Source organism: Felis catus, chromosome A2, assembly GCF_018350175.1.
Source record: "Felis catus isolate Fca126 chromosome A2, F.catus_Fca126_mat1.0, whole genome shotgun sequence".
Taxonomy (NCBI): domain Eukaryota; kingdom Metazoa; phylum Chordata; class Mammalia; order Carnivora; family Felidae; genus Felis; species Felis catus.
In genome coordinates, this window is record NC_058369.1 from 20,636,309 (window position 1) to 20,654,216 (window position 17,908).

Sequence of the window (17,908 nt, forward strand, 5' to 3'; positions counted from 1 at the left end):
ACTACACTGCACAGCTGCACCAGCCCACTCCAGGGAACAAGCACTCACAAGGTTGAGGTGGGACACACACGCATGCGCACACACACACACACACACACACACACGCACGCACAGGTCGATCTACATCCAAGTCTGCAACAACTAGCCTCCTGATCATTGAGCCTTCAAAGGGGGATTCAAAACTGTTGGGCATCTGGAGACTCACCTGGGCATCTGGGGACTCATTTGGCCCAGACACAGCCAGGCAAATCAAGCATTCCTGTCTTGGGGCCAGGCATCCATATGTATCTTACATCTGAATATTATTAACAAGTTCAGCACATATCCATGGAATACTGCTGTACAATCATGAAAGGAATGACAGCCACCCCCAGGTAACCCTGTCCACAAATGGGGTGCAGGTACTAGAGAGCAATCAGGATCCAGTCCGGGGTCTCACACTGCATTTAGTTGTTGTGTCTCATCCGTCTCTTTCAGTCTGAAGCCATTCCTCAGCCCTTCTTGTCCCTTCATGACTTTGACATTCTTGACACTCGTGAAGGGGATGGGCCAGTTGTTTTACAGACTAACTCAAAATTTGGATTTGTCTGATGTTTTGTCATGAGCAGATTTGGGTAGTGCAGTTTGAGCAGGGACGTGACCTATGTGATGTGTCTTCGGTGCATTATATCCAGAGGGACATGTCCCATTCTAGGTGATGTTAATTTTGATCTCTTAAGGTGGTGACCACCAGGTTTCTCCACTGGAAAATTACCACTTCTCCTATTTGTAATTAATCAGTAATCTGTGGGAAAATATTTTGAGGTGTAAGTGTCCCATTTTTCCTGGACTTTCACCCACTAGCTTTAACATCCACTGGTGACTTTTACCTGGAATCAATGACTTAAATCAATTTTTGGTAAGATGGTTGCAAATGACAGTTATCTAATCCCACCATTTCTTTTATATTTATTGATACTAGTCCTTTTTCTTTCTTTATTATCCATATGGACTTGTGGATTCTTATTTTATGCATTAGGTTATAATCCATTACTATAATTATCCTGATCTTCAAAATGCTCCAGATTTTGCCAGCAGAAGGCCCTTCAAACTGATTCCTGGATCTATGTCATTTTCTGAGCACTTCCTTACTTTCTGGCATCACAAGATGTTCCAGGCTCATCTCACACAAACCCAAATCAGCCATTTCTCCAAGGAGCCCTGGTTCCCTAGAGCAGGAAATGGTATTTAGCATCCCAGATTTGGGCAGTAGGTATGCTCCTTAGTTCTGGGGTGTCATTGCTTGTAAGTTCTTGTAGTAAAGAGAGCCAGGAAATACGTATATGTAAATAAATTAACACATCTGTCTGTCTATATCTATTTCTTCAATTCTAATCCAACACCACAGGGCTCTTCCATTCTTCCTCAAATACATATTTAAAATATCTCTTTTCTCTAACAGAATCTTGGTTTCCATCAACCTTAATATATTTACTTATCACTAAATCCCATGTGAAAAGGGGCTTCAGAATTGCTACACCTGTACCATTATGAAAAACCTAAGTCAAGCTCCAGATGTATTGAATCTTATTCATGACCACCCTCTAGACTGAGGGTCAATGGTCAAAGCAGCAGTTTGAGCACAGGTTCAAATGTTATTTGGATGAGCTATTTATTTCTCTTCAGTGTGGCTGTTAGGCATTTGAAATACAGGGAGGTTCATTTGTTCCTGTTTATAGTTCACTTTCAGGGAGTTTCCCTCATCTTCATTGATTTGTTTTTTTCAATCCATAGAACATTAACAGAGTCCCCAAGAGTCCAATCTTTTGGACATAAGCATGCACTCCGAAAAGTGTCCTCCAGCCTTTCACTCCATTCCCACCAACCTGCTGCAGTTTCTGATTTATCCTTCCTTCATTTCTTTGTGCAAATTAAACCAAAAAACCCCCACATAAACTATGAAGTGTTCCATTTTCCCCCCATTTTTAATTGAGTAGGACTGTTTTGGTGGAAGGGGGCACTCTCCAACCCACCATCGTCTCTGTCCCTCCCCTAGCACCTTTCCCAGCCCACGTTTCTCATTTGCTATTCCCACTTGGCCCTTCTGAACCCTCCCCAGGCCCTGGTGGCTCAGGCACTGCCCCAGCCCTGCAGGCCCAGCTGGGCAGGGAGAAGACGAAGGAGAACGTGTTGGACTTCCCCTTACCCTCAACCAAGACCTCAAAAATCCAGCTTCACCTCCTAGAGGCAAATACCTATGTTCAAATTGTGGCCAAGCTCAGGAAGTGGTGCCTGTGTGGACAGAGCCCAGGAAGCAGGTGACCTGGGTTCCAGGTACAACTTAGCTGTGTGATTTGGGACACATTCCTTACCTCTCTGAGTGCCAGTTTTCTCATTTGAATAATGGAGAATTGGATCAGGCCCTTCAAATTCCAGCAGGAAATGAGTCAAATCTGGAGGTTCATGCCCTGGTGGCTACCATCTAGCTCTATACAACGCTGATCATGTGCCTGGGGTGGGTTCTAGGGGCACAGGCACAAGCAAGACACAGCCAAAGCCCCTGCTCTCATGGACCTTACAGGCTAGTACAACAGGCTGTGAACAAGCACATGCATAGATATGAAATTTATCAAGTAGGGAAAGTGCCAGGAAGAAAAATAAGTCAGGGCAAAAGAATTAGTGATGGGAAGGTGGGGGGATGTTAGAAAAGATGGTCACTGAAGGCCTCTCTCAAGCAGAGCCCTGAATTAGGTGAAGGACTAACTCCTGGACAGATCTGAAGGAAGCATATTCTGATAGAGGAAATAGCACATGTGAAGATCCTGAGGTGGAAACCAGTTTGACATGTTGGAGGATCAGCAAGATGGTTGCTATGGCTGGAAGTGTGGTCATCAAGAAAGAGTGTGAGGTCAGAAAGGTGGGGAGAAGGCCAACTGGGCACGGAGGAGCTGAGAGTCTATTCTGATGATGGGAAGCTCTGAGAGGGATAACAGCAGGATCGTGACATGATCTGATTTGTTTTTAGAGGGATCCACTTCAGCAGCTGTGTAGAGATGGACTGGAGGGAGTGTTAATCAAGATCCATCAGCAAAGCTGAAATCACCCTGGGGATTCCAGACAAGGGGAGTTTGATACAGGAAAGAAACTGAACTACCAGAGGGGATGGTGAGGCAATCCAAAGATTAGCAACAGCAGGAAGTTGCTACCACCTTAGGCTGGAGGGATAATGGAAGGAAATGATATTCCACCATGGGAGGCCAGGCTCTCCCTTCAGGTGTGGAATGACAGAGGGGGCTGTGTGAAGGAGAGAGAGGCTGTCCTCCACAAAGGACAGTAGATTCAGAGCCCCAGGCTGAGAGCATGAGAGGGAAAATACCTCGGCTTCTTCCCTCCCTCCACCCTCCAGTCTTCTGCTAACTTCCATTAGCTGAATATACCCCAAAACCAGCTATAAAGAACCCTGAGAAGTACAGTTCCCTGGAAGGCGGAGCACTGGGGAAGACTGGGGAATGGATCTGAGGACAAACAAATGACTGCATGAGGTGCAGAGGCAGAGGCCAGGAGATCAGTTGAGAGGATGCTGAAGTGGTTCGGGTGAGGGGTGGTGGTGGGAGAAATGGCTGGATTCACACATATTAATGGATTGGACATGGGGCCTGGGGGAAGGGAGGCATTAGTAAAACCTTCTGAGATGGGGAAGACTCTGAGAGGAGCACATTGAGGAGAGAGGTCAAGAGTCATGGTTCTGTTTTGGACATAGGAAGTTTAAGGCACCCAGTAGTCAAAGTACTGGGGGAGATGTTGGAGAGGCAGGGGAGAGAAAGGAGCTTCGGATATTAGTCAAACCACCAGGGCATAGAAGGGGGTTGGACAGGGGACTGGGTGACTTCACCTGGGGGCATATGCGCCATTAGAGTCACATGGCTTTCCCAGAGCCAACCACCTCCGGTGTGGGGGGATGCCATACACTGGCTGGGACTGGGTTTTGCACCTTAGGAAAACAGAGGGTGGGGATCTTGCTCTCCCAACCCCTAACCCTGAGAATTGGGGAGGGGTGGTTTCCTAAAGGAAACTCAGGGTGCTCTTAGCAGAAGGGACTTGTTTGCTAACAGCAAAAACAAAACCGAACAAAAAAACAGCAGTCGAAATGGTAACTACACTTAGCGTGGTTTTGTAATGTATAGAATTGTCGAAGTACACCTGAATTAATATATGTCAACTATACTTCAATTAAAACAACAAAAAAACCCCAAGAGTTTCCCCAAAGCCTCCTCTTATTAATTCCACACACTATCATGAAGCACCTAGTCTGTGCCAAGTTAATCCTTGTGGAGAGCCTACTATGCGCCACATCCTACGATGTTTTTCCCTCACTTTTCCTAGCCTCCTCTCTGAGAGAACTAGCCCTCCTGTAGCCCTCCCCGCTGCAGCCCTTGTCTTACTGGTACCCCAGTTTCCCCTCAGGACAAAGGCTGAATAATCTGATTACCCCCACTGGTGGAGATGAGAAGGGAGAGCATGTGGAGGACCACTTCCTGCCCTGGGGAAAGGCAGAGCAGGGTCCCACAGACTCTGAAGCCCCCACTCTGATGTCTCAGTCTAGACTCCAGCCTGTGCCTGCTCTGGGCCCCCCTCCAGAGGCACCCCCAGCTCCTCCACAGCACAGTCTCCAGCCAGCAGCTGGCAGCTGCTAGGACCCAGGGGGCTGGTGCCAGGCCCTGCTCCTCCCTTGCCAGCTCTGTCTCTAAAGGGCCACATCAGAGTGTCAGCCAGTACCATCTCCAGCAGAGGCTGAGTTGCGGCGGTAAGGGGAGAGAGCAGAAGTCCCAGCCTTGCATCCCTCCATGGGGCCGCCCAAGCCCCTGAGAGGATGGCAGCCTGGGCGATGGAGCCAGCACCGGGGCATCCTGTGAGGTGAGGGGCCAGAGGAGCAAGGGACAGGTGATGGGAAGGGGGGAGGGAAGACGCTCCATTTCGCTCTCTGCAGCCCAGCACAGGGTGAAGCCTGAGCGCTCGAATGGCCAACACCACACTGCTGAACACCTCAGAAGTCGCCGTCTCGGCAGGGTTGATCCTGGCGGCTGTCGTGGAGGCAGCAGCACTGCTGGGCAACGGCGCGCTGCTGGTCGTGGTGCTGCGCACCCCAGGACTGCGTGACACGCTCTACCTGGTGCACCTGTGCGTCGTGGACCTGCTGGCGGCCGCCTCCATCATGCCGCTGGGCCTGCTGGCCGCGCCACCGCCCGGGCTGGGCCGCGTGCGCCTGGGCCCCGCGCCGTGCCGCGCCGCGCGCTTCCTCTCGGCGGCGCTGCTCCCCGCCTGCACGCTCGGGGTGGCCGCGCTCGGTCTGGCGCGCTACCGCCTCATACTGCACCCGCTGCGGCCGGGCGCGCGGCCTCCGCCGGGCCTGGTGCTCACAGCCGTGTGGGCCGCCGCGGGGCTGCTGGGCGCGCTCTCCCTGCTCGGGCCGCCGCCCGCGCCACCCCCGGCTCCACCGCGCTGCTCCGTCCTGGCCGGTGGCCTCGGGCCCTTCCGGCCGCTCTGGGCGCTGCTGGCCTTCGCGCTACCGGCCCTCCTGCTGCTCGGCGCCTACGGCGGCATCTTCCTCGTGGCCCGCCGCGCGGCCCTGCGGCCCCCGCGGCCCGCGCGCGGCTCCCGGCCGCGCTCCGACTCTCTGGATAGCCGCCTCTCCATCTTGCCACCCCTCCGGCCTCGCCTGCCTGGGGGCAAAGCAGCCCTGGCCCCAGCCCTGGCCGTGGGCCAGTTCGCAGCCTGCTGGCTGCCCTACGGCTGTGCGTGCCTGGCGCCCGCTGAGCAAGCCGCAGTGGCTGAGGCGCCAGTCACCTGGGTGGCCTACTCGGCCTTCGCGGTTCACCCCTTCCTGTATGGCCTGCTACAGCGCCCCGTACGCCGGGCACTGGGCCGCCTTGCCCGCCGGGCTCTGCCCCAGCCCCCGCGGACCTGTACTCTCCGGGCCTGGCACCTGCCGACATTTCTGCAGCACCTCCAGGGACCTTCATTGCGCCCTGCCCTAGGCCCTCCTGGGGCACCAGAACAAGCCCCAGATTTGCCAGAAGGGGAGAACCTGAGCATGACAGGGGCCACCTGAGAGGAGATCTGTCTCCCATACTGAGCTGGCACTGGAGAAAGATGGTGGTGTCAGAAGGAGGCCCATCCAAACTCCTGCACAGTTCCAGGCAGGTGCCCTGCCTGGATTTCTGGCTCTGGAACAGGAGAAAGAGGGCCTGCAGCCTGGTGAGGCCAAGAGGCTTCTGGGAGCTAGGAATCCTGGGTTCTGAGCCTGACTCTGCATAGCTTTGTATACAGACCTACCCTTTCCTAGGCCTGTTTTCCCATTTGTATCCTGGACCATCTCTAAGAGCTCCTCCAGCTTAGGTGGTTTGGACACTCACGGCTAGTCCCCAGGCCAAAGAAGGAGAGGAAGTGGGCAGGATCACAGAGAGGTGGGCTCTAAGGGTTTACAGCCAAAGGGATGGACGAAGCAGGGCAAGGTCTAGGTAACAGCCACAGCAGGAGGAACCAGTGGAGAGATACTCAGAAGGACTTCCCTGACATCTACACCAAGGAGAGGCTGGACCAAGCTACTGGAACTCCTCTACCAGCTTCTAAAGTGCCCAGAAAACAACTGGATCAGTGTGGTGCCAGAGGCAGGAGGCTGAACAACATGACCCCAAAGGGCCCGAAGCCCCAAAACTGGCATGTGGAAGGAGCCAAAGCCCAATGGGGACCGGTGGATTCACAGATGGGGTCCTCCGGGACCTTGTCAACACCCATTTTCTGGAGGTTTTTGCCAACACCCACAATGTTTCACAGCTTCCTGGTCTCTGAGAATATTTATTCAAAAACAGGGATTGAAAAAACTGTACAGAGTGTCTGCTGCTGAGAACTCGGCCCCTGCCTCCACACCACTCCCCCAGCTGCCCAGCAGGGTCCCCTCTTTGGGTTGCCCTCTGCCAAGCCCAGCCAGTCCATTCCAGTCAAAAGGGTATCAGTGGAAGCAGCAGGAATCTGCAGGGAGGTGGGGAGAGAAGCATGGGCCCCAGCCACCGCCCAGCCCTCCTCCCTGATCCCCACAGAGGAGCAGGAGACTGGGAAGCCCTAAGGGATGGGGAGTGCATGAGTGACCCTTTGAAGTGAGGGCACTAAGGATGCTCCCTGCATCCAAGCATAGAGCTAGAGGGGGTGGAGCCCCCTACCCTGGAGCTGCTGCAGTTCCCCAGACCCTGGGCCAGAAACTGCTCCCGCTCTAAGAGGAGTTACTCCCACAAACCGGGGCCGGGTGGGGGGTGCATCCATGCGTCTGGGCATTAGTGGTGTTTGGGACCCCAGGGTGGAGTCTCCTTGGGCAGATAGGGTGCAGAGGCAGCCCCTACCGGTGGTCCTGCCTGCCCCTGCGCCTGTGCCTCAGCCGGCCTCAGTAGGGGGAGAATTTCTGCCGCTCAGCTTTCTTGCTCCCATTGGCTGCTGCCATCTTGGCAGTGTAGGCCGCCAAGCCCGGCGGCGGCCCTGGGGAGGCAGGTGGTAGAGCCAAGAAGGGCACAGGCTTGAGGCCGATGAAGTTGGAGAGGGAGATGGCATAGGGTGTACCCAGCAGGCCTGGGGGAGCTGTGGGCAGGGCCGTCAGGGGCGGCGAGAAGGGGGCAGGCAGGTCTGTGGGGGCCGAGCCGGGCGTCCCCCCAGAGGTAGACTTGGCCGTTTCTAGACTGGAGAGAGGGATATGGGGGGAGATGCAGGGGAAGGTGGGGGTGAGAGAGGGGCAATGAGGGCAAATATAGGGGAGATTAGATGAAAGATGGAGAGGAATCGAGAACAATGTTCAACCCGAGAGAACAGGAATGGCAGGAGAGCGGGAAACGGGAAGAAAGAATAAGCAGGTAAGGTACGGGGTGAGAGGAGACGCAGGGAGGGCAAAACCCAGTGGAAAAAGACAGGGATGGGAAAAGAAGACACAAGGAATAGACGTGGAGGGGAGATGGGGCAACATGGAGTGGGAAAGGCAGGGTTGGGGAGGCAGAGGACACACCCAGACAGAGACAGAGAAGGGAGATCAGCTTTCCCGCCCCAAGTGTGCTTTTCACAGGCACATAAGCCCCGTGACCTGGGACACCCCCTCCCCACACTCACCAGGCAGTGATGAGGTACTGGGCCAGGGCGATGGAGACAGGGGAACCAGTGATGGTCACGTGCCTCTCGCCAGCACCCTCTGCTTGGTTCCCGATCTTGATATGTGCCCCTGACATCTGCCGGATCTCACTGATCTTGCTGCCCTGGCGCCCGATCACGCAGCCAATCAGCTGGGGGGGACAACAGAATTCAACCCGAGGCCAGGCCCAGACTCCTGGGCCCCTGCTGCCACCCTCAAACTACCCGATCCCCTGCTCACATCGTTGGGAACCAAGAACTCCTGTGAACTGGTCTGTGTGCCAGGATCCAGTCCTGAGAGGGAGGAGAAGAGGGATCAGATGTGATTCTGGGCCTTTCCTGCCTCCCCATGTACATCCCAAGGGGGCTGTCTGCCCCTTGGAGTGTGCCCTTGCCTCCTTCTGCAGGGCTGCTCACCTGGCACCATGCTGGGTGAGGCAAAGGGGACTGCGTGGCCCGAGAGCTGCTGGAGCTTGGTGACCTGTGTCAAAGAAGAAGGGTCAGAAGTCAGAAGAGGCCTGGTTTGGGAAGGACTCCCTTGGGCTATGGTTACTCACCTCAGCTGGGGTCACAGCCCCATACTGACCCTGGACAGAAAAGCCCTGTGGGAGACAAAGTGGGTGAAGGGGGGTTACTGTGACAAGTCAGACCAATTTGGCCAGTCACTCCTCCTCCCACCCAACCTCCAAGTCCTTCTTCCATCCCTCCCCCATCTCAAGTCCCTTCTCCAGTAATGCTTCTCACCCCTCTTACTGTTCCACCTCACCTGGTTGGCAGAGAGAAGGACGGTACCTAAGGAGAGGCTTGGATGATATGGGATAGTAGCTCCTTTGGGTGGGGACTAGAAGGCACAAATGGGGGAGGCTCTGTCAGGACCCTCCAGGCCCCCCTGTATCCCCCAAGGGCCTATGTTTTCAAGGCCCTTCCCATGACCCCCAGGGTAAATGCATCCCGACACCCTGGAGCTCCCAGTCCATCCCTGCAGCCCTGCCCTGCCTCCACCCAGTGCCATATGCATAGGACTTGGTGGCCTGACAAGACGGACCACGGCCCATCCCCGTCCCCTCTCCCTGCACCAGGGCAGCACCTCCAGGATAACAGCACAGATCTGGCGCACACACAGGATGATGGCATCAGGTACCCCGGACACAGTGACAGCACGCTCTGTAGAGTTGGGGAGCAGGTCTCCCGCCACCTGCACCTGGGCACCCGTGGTCTGCAAGCAGAGAACAGGGGCCACTTCTGGCTGCCCTCGTAATCCAGGCTAGGGCTGCCCAGGCTTAGAGCTCCCCAGGGGACAGGAAGCCATAAGCCCAGGTCCACTCTCTGAAGTGGAGGATAGGACTCCCCGAGGGTGGTATCCCCCTTCTCCTCACCTCTCGAATCTCCTTGATCTTGGTGCCAGCCTTCCCAATCAGTGAGCCACACTGGCTTGCAGGGATGACAAGGCGCAGGGTCACCGGAGGCCTGGAGACATTTCCACCATTTGCAGGAGCAGCACAAAGGTCCTGGGTAGGAAGACTGTGGTTTGGTTGTGCTTGCCCCACCCCCGGAGCACCTTCCTGCTGGGGTTTGAAGGAGGGAAGCCCTGCCCAAATCCCACCCTAATGAAAGAACCCTGCCCCGGGCTTAGCCTTTCTTGCCACCTACAGCCACTGCGTGGAGTCGGAGCCCTGTTCCCCTGCCCCAGGGAACCACCCCTGGCCTCCCACCCCAGCCACCCACGGACCTCATCCAGCTTGAAGGCGATCATGGAGACTGCATGGAAGACGGCTGCTGTGGACCCAGTGATGGTGGTGATGCGCTCGGGGCAGGAACCCTCAGAGATGGTGATCCGGGCACTGCTCTGCGGGTACAGAAAGGCCGGGCAGCAGGTCTCCTTCTCCACTTCCTTGCCAGGAACCTATCTGCCTGCCCACTCACCAGGCCCCGGCCAAGGCTGGAAACAGCTACCTTCCAAGGGCACTCACTGGTCATCCCAAATAGTGGGGTTCAGGGAAAATGCAGCTAGGGATCTCCCCTCCCCTCCAAACCAGGTGCCCTGGGCAGCTCTCCCAAACTCCATCCTCACCTGCTCCCGGATTCGCTTTACAGTCTCTCCTTTCTGTAGGAGACAAAATACAGAATGGTTCTTAGCCTGACTGGTCACTGCCCCCACACCTGGCCTAAGGCCTCAGATTGAAGTCTACAGAACAGAAGTGGGCACCTACCTTCCCAATTATGCTGCCAACCTCCTGCAAATGAGACAAGAGTAGAGTCAGGGAGCACCAATGCCCCAGGCCCTGCCCCTCCGCCGGGACAGGAGCTCTAGCAGAGACAGAACGCAGGAGATCAAACTGCTGGCTGGCCATGCCTCACCTTGCCCCCCACCCACTCACCTTTCCATGCATTAGCATCCGAAGTGTGAGGGTGATGCTGAGCTCTGGCTCCTCCTCCAGCCCCGCATCTGAACCGCTCATCCTGTCAGGCGGGGCTGGGGCCACAGCGGCCTGGGGGTGCGTCCACGGTGCCCAGCCGGCTCTGGTGGGTGCAGCAGAAGCGGGGTTAGAGAGGAGCCCAGGTCTCTTTTGGGTTCCCTGCCCTTACATGAAGATATCAGAGCCAAACTAACTAAATTCCTACAGAAGAGAGACAGTTTCGAATGTCACACTGACCGGTGTCCTTGTATACAACTACTTGCTAGGTAACCCTGGACAGTTCATTTAACCCATCTGAGCCTCCGCTTCCTCATCTGTAAGAGGAGACTACTAAGTCCTACCATCAAAGAGTTATGAGAATTAAAATGAGCTAAGTACATATGCGGTAGGCAGCCAGTCTCCATGGGTATCCTTCCCTTTCCCACATATATTAGAAAAATTAACCGGGAGGCCTATGGGAGTCCAGAGAGGGAGAGCCTCCTCTCTGACCTTTTGGAAAAGGGGACCCCTGTGGATTGGGCCTTGAAAGTTTGGTTAAGGTTGAAGTTATTTCAAATGAGAAGCACTTGCATCCAGGAGCCAGAGCTCCCCACCCCCCGCCCCTGCCCCAGGACTATAACATGGAGTTGCTGCTGGAGCTGAGGCTGGAGAGCCCATCGGGAGCCACAGGAAGGCCTTGAAAGGAGGGTGGAAGTAAAGATAGCAAGGTTCTAGGAGGGTCCATTTGCCCCAGCCTTCCCACTGCCCGGCAGAGGCTTGTGGGGATTGGGGCACAAGGGCTGGGAATACCACCTCCACTGGTCACTAAAGCAGAGCCTCCCTGCAGACAGCAGGGTTCATTCAGCACATGGGGCAAGGGGGGTGGTGTCAGGAGACCAGCAGTCTGCATAATGGTTTTCCAAGCCATCTCCTGTGTGCTGCAGAGGTAAGAAGTGGCCACATTCCCAGCCAGGAATACTTTCTACTGCACCAGACACAAGTCACTGGGCTCCCAGTCTCAATTTCCTCACCTATAAAATGGAGAGAATGCTTCCCCCGTGGGACTGGGTGATGGGTAAGAAAGGGATTTGGGGGCTGGGAAATGTCAAGGCCGTTAACTGTTAACTGACAGAGGAAGGAGGAGCCAGAGATTAGCTTCTGGGATTAGCCCAGCCGCCAGCCCTCCCAGCCCTCCCTACCCGACCCCTTTTCATGCCCCGACTTAATCCTGAACCTTAATCCTGCTTGGAAATCCCTCTCCTCCAGCCGGCTGTCTCCTACCAAGGCTCAGCCTTGGTGGGGAGCTAACTGGGGGACCAGAACCCAAGGCAGAAAATGGAGTGGGACCAATTGGTGCCAAAGCTGAGCCAAGACCAAGCCCTAACTCTGCAAATTCCTTCTGCCCAGGAGGGTGTGGGAGCCAAGGATGAGTGTGCCTGCCTAGAGCACTCTAGAGACCTCTGGGCACCTTCTTCCTCAGCCCCCTGCCCTATTCTGACATGAGGGTCAAGGGCGTGGAGCATTGTCCAATCCCCTCGTTGGAACCCCCGTGCTAGCCAGAGCTTGGGCGTGGAGTAGGAAAGGGGTGCCCCCAGCCTGGCTTTCTCAGGAAGCCCAAGCAAGCCACTCTACGGCATGAGGCCTGTTCCTTCCCTGTACCATTGGGTGACAATGCTGTCCCCCCAAGCACTCAGTAACTTGTCTCCCCAGCACAGGCTCCTCCCTCCCCTTGAGTCCTGTCCATAGGCTCTCCAGAGGTCAGAAGTCAACAGTGGATACAGGGACTCTGTTCTGTGAGCATCCTGGCCAGCCTCATGCTGGCTGCCCTTGCTAATGTTCCCCCAGCTGCATGCACTTCCTCCAGCAAAGCACTTGTAATGACGTGCTTAGTTTGTGCCTCCCTGGACAGCCAAACTTGGGAGCCCCTTAGAGCAGGGGCCAAGGCTGCCACCTTCTCCTTGTGTCCCCAGAGCTCAGACCGGAGCCAAGCTGGAGAAGGTGTTCAGAACATAATGGTGAGCTGAACAGATGAATTCACCAGACAGAAGGCAACCTGATGCCAACAGAGGGTCTATAACCTGCCCAAGGTCACAGAGAGGTGGGGGAAAGCACAGTCCTGCCTGCTAGTGTGGGGCTCTGTCACAGGCCCCGTCCGCCTCTCCTTTCTGGCTGTCCCGTCTGGATTTGTCAGTCCTCTTCCCGGAGCAGGGCTCTTGAAAGGTGAGGAGCAGACTTAGTAGTCTGTGAGACCCCTGCCTGGCTAGTACATGTGGGCCATGTCTGGAAAGGACTGACAACTTGTCCAAAGCTACGGTCTTAGGCTCCAGAATTTTCAGACACTCAGGGACTCCTTTGGAGTGGCAATCAGTGGGAGACTTTACACTGTCCCCATACCATTGCCACATTACCTCTTGGGGTCATAAGGCTTGAGGAAAAAAGGGCAAAGGGCCTAGAATGTGGCCAGAACTAGAGTTCCTGCCCTGCAAACGGTACCTGGGTCTGTAGTAGAGCCCACTGCCTCAAGTTCCATGGGTGACCTTGGCCAGGCCTTCACCTGACATGGACCTCAGTTTACCCACCTGTGCTATGTGTGTATGTATGGGGCTGGGGGTTGCTGGTGCTGGTATCTCTGTGTCCTTCCTGTTCTGAGACACCCTCAAGATCTTTCCTGTTTTTAGGAGAGAACAAGAGTTCCTGACACAGGTTTCCCCAATTAGTCTCCTAGGGGCCCTAAGAGCAAACAGTCCTATTAGGCGTGCTGGCTCCCCTTCTGCCCTCACCAGGGTTCTAGGGAGTTATTTGCTGGTGGGCCCTGGGTCCCTGCTGGGCCACCCACATGGCAGCCACACGTCATGCCATACTGACCTCCAGCTCACCTCTGGGGGTGCCCAGCCCCCTCTGGTCAGCAGGGCTCCTTGGCAGAACATACCAAACTCAGACCAGGCCTCTGACCTCGGGTGTTCCCTTCTGCTCCCCAGGCCCCCTCCCCAGATCGAGTGCCCACTCCTTCTGTCCCTGGCTTCCTGCCACCCAGGCTGGAGGGGGCGGGGGGGGGGGGTGACAGCTGTGTAAGCGATGGCGGCTGCCCCTTCCTGCCCCTCCCCCCCAGCTGTCTCTCTCTCTCATGACAGCTGCCCAATCAAAGGGCCGGGGGCTTAGCCAGCTCCCCCCCACATGCAGGGATCAAGTGTCCACCCTGGCTTTGTTCTGGAGCAAGAACAATCCGGGGGAGGGGAGGGCTCCTGGGGCCAGGCAACTCAAGTGGACGGGACCGCCCCTTGGGGGATTCCCTTGGCTCTGCTAGCCAGTGTCTGGACCAACCAACCAGGGCCTACAGACCCACCTGGGCTAGAGAGAAAGTGTGTGTGGGGGGGGGGGGGGCAGTCTCCAAGTTCATCCCCCACCTCACATCCCCTGACATCCCCCTCAGCACCACCAGGCTCCAACCTAGCAGCCTCCTACTCCTAATCCAAAAGCAGCCATGCTGGCCACACCCAGTGATGCTGGGGAATGGCTCGGGACATCAGGCGAAGCAGGGCGTGGCTGGAGGTGGACACTAGGCTTGGGGAGATCAGCACTGAGGGAGGGATCCTAACTCCCTTGCCTATCCCCTTCACTGGGTATGCTCCCCCTTCTTGATTACCCAGGCCTCCACAAGAAATGTTCCAGTATCCTCCGACCCATGTGCCCAGCCTCTCAGCCTTACAGCTTCCCAGGATGACCATTCATAGCACTTCTTGGGAGAGTCAGGGGAGGAGAGGCCTGCAGGGGAGCAGCCTGGGGGGTCCATGAGCTCCACCCTCTGGTTTCCTGACCCAAAGCTATCCTGTAGAATCTGTGCTAGGCAGCGAAGGGGAGCTCTGACAAGTTGTCTGGTGTCAGAAATGCTATAGCCTCCTTAGGGCATCATTAGGCAACTCCTCAAGAGTCCTCACAGCCGAGGGAAACTGAGGCAGGCCCAGACTGGGCTCCAGGAGGAAGGACACAGCTTCATGGTACAGCCCCACCCCCGATACCCTTTGCCTCACCCAAATTGAGAAAGGTCTCTAGCTTTTATTTTCCATGCTGGAGACTCGATCATTCTGCTGCTCAACAGCCATCGATGGCTCCCCAGTGCCCAAGGAATAAAGCCTGGTCACCATAGACAAGCACTCAAGGCCCTTTGTGATCTGGTCCCTGCCAGCTTCTCTTCTCTCATCTCTACCCCTTCTCCCCTACACACCAGGCTGCAAAACACGCCTAGCACCTCCAGGCCTCTGGGCCTTTGCCCAGGCTGAACCCAGCTTGAAATGCCCATCCTCCTCACTCTCTGTCAAAATCCTTCTCAAATGCCACCTCCTCTGTGAAGCCTTCCCCAACCTTCCAAGTCAGATATAATCACTCAGGCCTCTGTGCCCCCTAAAGATATGCCTCAACTCAAAGGAGCCCCAACTGGGCATTTTCAAGCCTATCTTTCTACTACCCAGGAAAGTAAGAGTTCCTCCAGGAGATCAGGAGCCAGGACGTGTGCAGGGAGAAGGGCCTGGCGACATTAGGGACCAGAGATGGGGCTGAGGGTCCCAGAGAAGCAGTAAGGATGGGGTGAGAAGATCAGGGCATGGGGGGACCAGCCACATAGGAGGCCCAGGATCTGGCTGGACAGAATCCTCTCTCCATTCCTCAGCAGAGCCCCTGCTCCTGCTGTTTCTTTGGATCTAGGTGCTTCCAGGGCATGTCACTGGGGTGGGGAATTTGTGCTGTGCTTTGAGACTTCCAGGGGCCCAGAATGGGTTCCCCATGTGGAAGGGAGGCTGGAAGAAGAGCTGGGGAGTGGCGCAGGTTTCACAAAATCAGAACCTGAGGCCCAAAGAGGAACGCATTTGTTTACAAGGCTACATGAAAGGCAACTGGCAGAGCTGGGAGAACCAGGGGTCCACCTGTGCAGCTCAGAGCTCTTTCCTCAAGAGGTCAATGCCACTGGGCAATGGTGATGGAGGCTAGAGGGGGGGTAGGTGGCAGGGATGGGAGTAGGGAGGGTGGACAGAGCCTGTCTGGGGACACAGGGCGGGGCAAAGCCAGCCTCCCTGTGGCCTGGGCCTGCCAGGGTGTGTGGGCCGCCTGCTCCCAGCCCCCCACCCTGAGCATGCAGGAAGAACAATCCCCTTGTGTTTGGGCAGTCTGAGCCTGCATGCTGATGAAGGCTGGGGGGTGGGGGCTGGGATGGGGGTGCTTTGGAGATTGAGGGGGTTCCAGGGCCCAGAGCGACTAGGGGACCTTCAGATGGGAAAAGGATAGGATCCCAGGTGCTGGCCCTGAAGCAGTGAGGGTAACCTCAGGAAAGAGTGAAGACTGGAGCTAAGGTTTAAGCTCCTGGAGAGTCCCTGGGGTCTAAGAGCTCTTTGTAGGAGAAGGAGGGCCCCTAGGGATACATGCCCTGTTGGTCCAGCATAAAGGTAAACATTGTGGGCTTGGTGGGGTCCAAGAGCCCACATTCTGGAGGGAGGGCATGCAACTGGCTGTGGGTGCATCCCCTTGAAGACCACTCCCCATGGTGCTGGAGCCGGGCGGAGCACTGGGTGCCACAGGTCTCAAGATGGCGGGCCTGGGACAGGGGAGTGAGGAGGTGGGCACCTCCCTCTCCTGGCCAGGCAGGCATGAGAGCCAGGCTGAAGTGAGTAGCCAGAGACACCCCCTGTCCTCCAGGACTCCAGCTAGAAGCTAGGTCAGAGCTGAGGGGCTGAAGAGCCACAGGGCATGAAGGACCACTCTGAGCCCCCAACTGTCATCTCCACACACCCCTGGATGGAGATCTGTCTGCCGCCCCCCTCCCCCCCCCCCCCCCCCCCCCACCAAATCAAGGACTGCGGAGAATGGGAAGGGGTGTGTGTCCAGCCAGGAACTGCAGGGGAATGGCAGATGGGGATAGAGATGGAGCAGAACCAGAACCCAAGGCAGGAGATCGAGAGAAGAGCAGGTCCAAAGAACAGAAACAGCAGGTGGGATGTGGGCCTCGAATCTGGGGTCTCAGGTCCAGGAAGGCCCTCCCTTGGTGCTGGGGGCTCCTCTGGCAGAGCAGCGCCCCCCACCTGTGCAGGCCTGGGCCCGAGTGGGACAGGGAAGCATGTCTCCCAGTCTCCCAAATCTGGACCCCGGCCTGTAGACTCCAGCGCGGGCTCCCCACCCCCCGGCCGAACCCCCAAACTTCGCGGCCCGCGGTGCCCCGCCCGGCCCGCGCCCTACCTCGCTGGGGCTGTCCTGCGGCGGCGGCGGCGGCGGCGGCGCGGCGGCTGGGCCGCTCAGTCCCACATTGTCCCCGGGAGAGGCGGCCGCTCACAACTGCGAGTGACATCAGCTGCGAACAATGAGGGGTTTGACAGGCGCGGAGCCCGGCCGGCCCGGAGCCCGGCTCCGCGCCCCCCCCCCCACCCCCCGGCCCGCCCGGCCCGGCCCCTCCCCGCCCCCTCCCCGGATCCGATTACAGCGCGGCGGGCCCGCCCCAGCCGCCCCAGTGCCGCAGCCGCCCGCCCCGCCCCGCGCGCCGCGGTGCGCCCCGAGCGGTGGCCGCTTCCGGGAGGGCTGGTGCGACCCTCCCCCGGGAGGTCGTCCGCGCGCCGAGAGCGGGGGACCTGGCTGGGTAGGGGTGGAGGGGGTGCCCGGCCGCGAGCGACCGCCCAGTGGTCCCGCGGTGCCTGGCCCCGAGCCCCTGCGCTCTCTGTCCGCCAGGGCCGCCCGCCCGGCGCCTGCGCCGAGCCCACCGCTCCCAAATCTCGGCCGCGGGCCGGCCGCCAGGCCCCACGCTGCCTCGGGCTCGGATCCCTCCCGAGCCCGGATTTCGACCCTCCGCCCGACCCGGTTCCCAGCTCTGCTCGCTTCTGCGCCTTCCATCCCCGCAACCCCGAGCGGGGCTCTCGCCCACCAAGACCCGCGCCCCTCAACCACCCAGAGCTTCCGCGAGGCCCGGCCCTTGTCCACCCGGGACAAGTTACCGGACCAGCTGGAGGAGGGGCCTGAGAGCGGTGTGATCCCGTGCAGCCCGCCCCGCCATTCTCCCAAAGCTACCCCCAGAATTCCTTCTGGGGACTAGGGTCGCAAGGGCCGCGACGCAGTAGAGTACTCTGCTAGGGAATGGGAGGAGTTGGACGGTCCCCCAAGCCCTCTCCTTCCCCCACCGCACCCCCTGGGGAGCAGATCTACCTCCCCCTCTCCTTCGTAATCGGCTCAGCCTGGTCCCACTGACCTCCACCTCCCCCCACAGCTGAGTCTCTTGGCACCTGGGTGTGTGTGGGTGGGGAGGGGAATCCAATCTCCCTTCCCCTCCATCTGGCCGGGTGGACAAAGGGCAGGGGGACCATCTGGTCCCGCCAGGGTGGGGGAGGGGCCCACAGTGGCTG

The 17,908-nt window shown here is 57.4% G+C and overlaps 2 protein-coding genes across 5 annotated transcripts; one reads left to right on the top strand and one right to left on the bottom strand.

Annotated features, from left to right (window-relative positions):
• The first annotated feature begins 71 nt into the window (after positions 1–71).
• GPR62 (G protein-coupled receptor 62) lies at positions 72–6,865 on the top strand. The gene is made up of 2 exons (XM_011279407.4): positions 72–4,893; positions 4,967–6,865. The coding sequence occupies exon 2, from the start codon at positions 4,997–4,999 to the stop codon at positions 6,086–6,088; it is 1,092 nt and encodes a 363-aa protein (XP_011277709.3). The 5' UTR covers positions 72–4,893; positions 4,967–4,996; the 3' UTR covers positions 6,089–6,865.
• On the bottom strand, positions 6,815–17,653 carry PCBP4 (poly(rC) binding protein 4). 4 transcript variants are annotated; one of them, XM_023249370.2, is made up of 14 exons: positions 17,504–17,653; positions 16,758–16,869; positions 10,521–10,662; positions 10,353–10,376; positions 10,214–10,246; positions 9,872–9,988; positions 9,519–9,650; positions 9,230–9,358; positions 8,909–8,983; positions 8,700–8,744; positions 8,560–8,623; positions 8,384–8,436; positions 8,125–8,294; positions 6,815–7,703 (listed from the first exon to the last, which is right to left on the bottom strand). In XM_023249370.2, the coding sequence occupies exons 3-14, from the start codon at positions 10,599–10,601 to the stop codon at positions 7,415–7,417; spliced, it is 1,212 nt and encodes a 403-aa protein (XP_023105138.1). In that variant the 5' UTR covers positions 10,602–10,662; positions 16,758–16,869; positions 17,504–17,653; the 3' UTR covers positions 6,815–7,414. The 4 variants fall into 4 exon arrangements, with proteins under 4 accessions (XP_023105138.1, XP_044906909.1, XP_023105134.1 ...); XM_045050974.1 differs by lacking the exon at positions 17,504–17,653 and adding an exon at positions 13,118–13,206 and having other exon boundaries at positions 16,758–16,924; XM_023249366.2 differs by lacking the exon at positions 17,504–17,653 and having other exon boundaries at positions 16,758–16,924.
• Between the last annotated feature and the right edge of the window lie 255 nt (positions 17,654–17,908).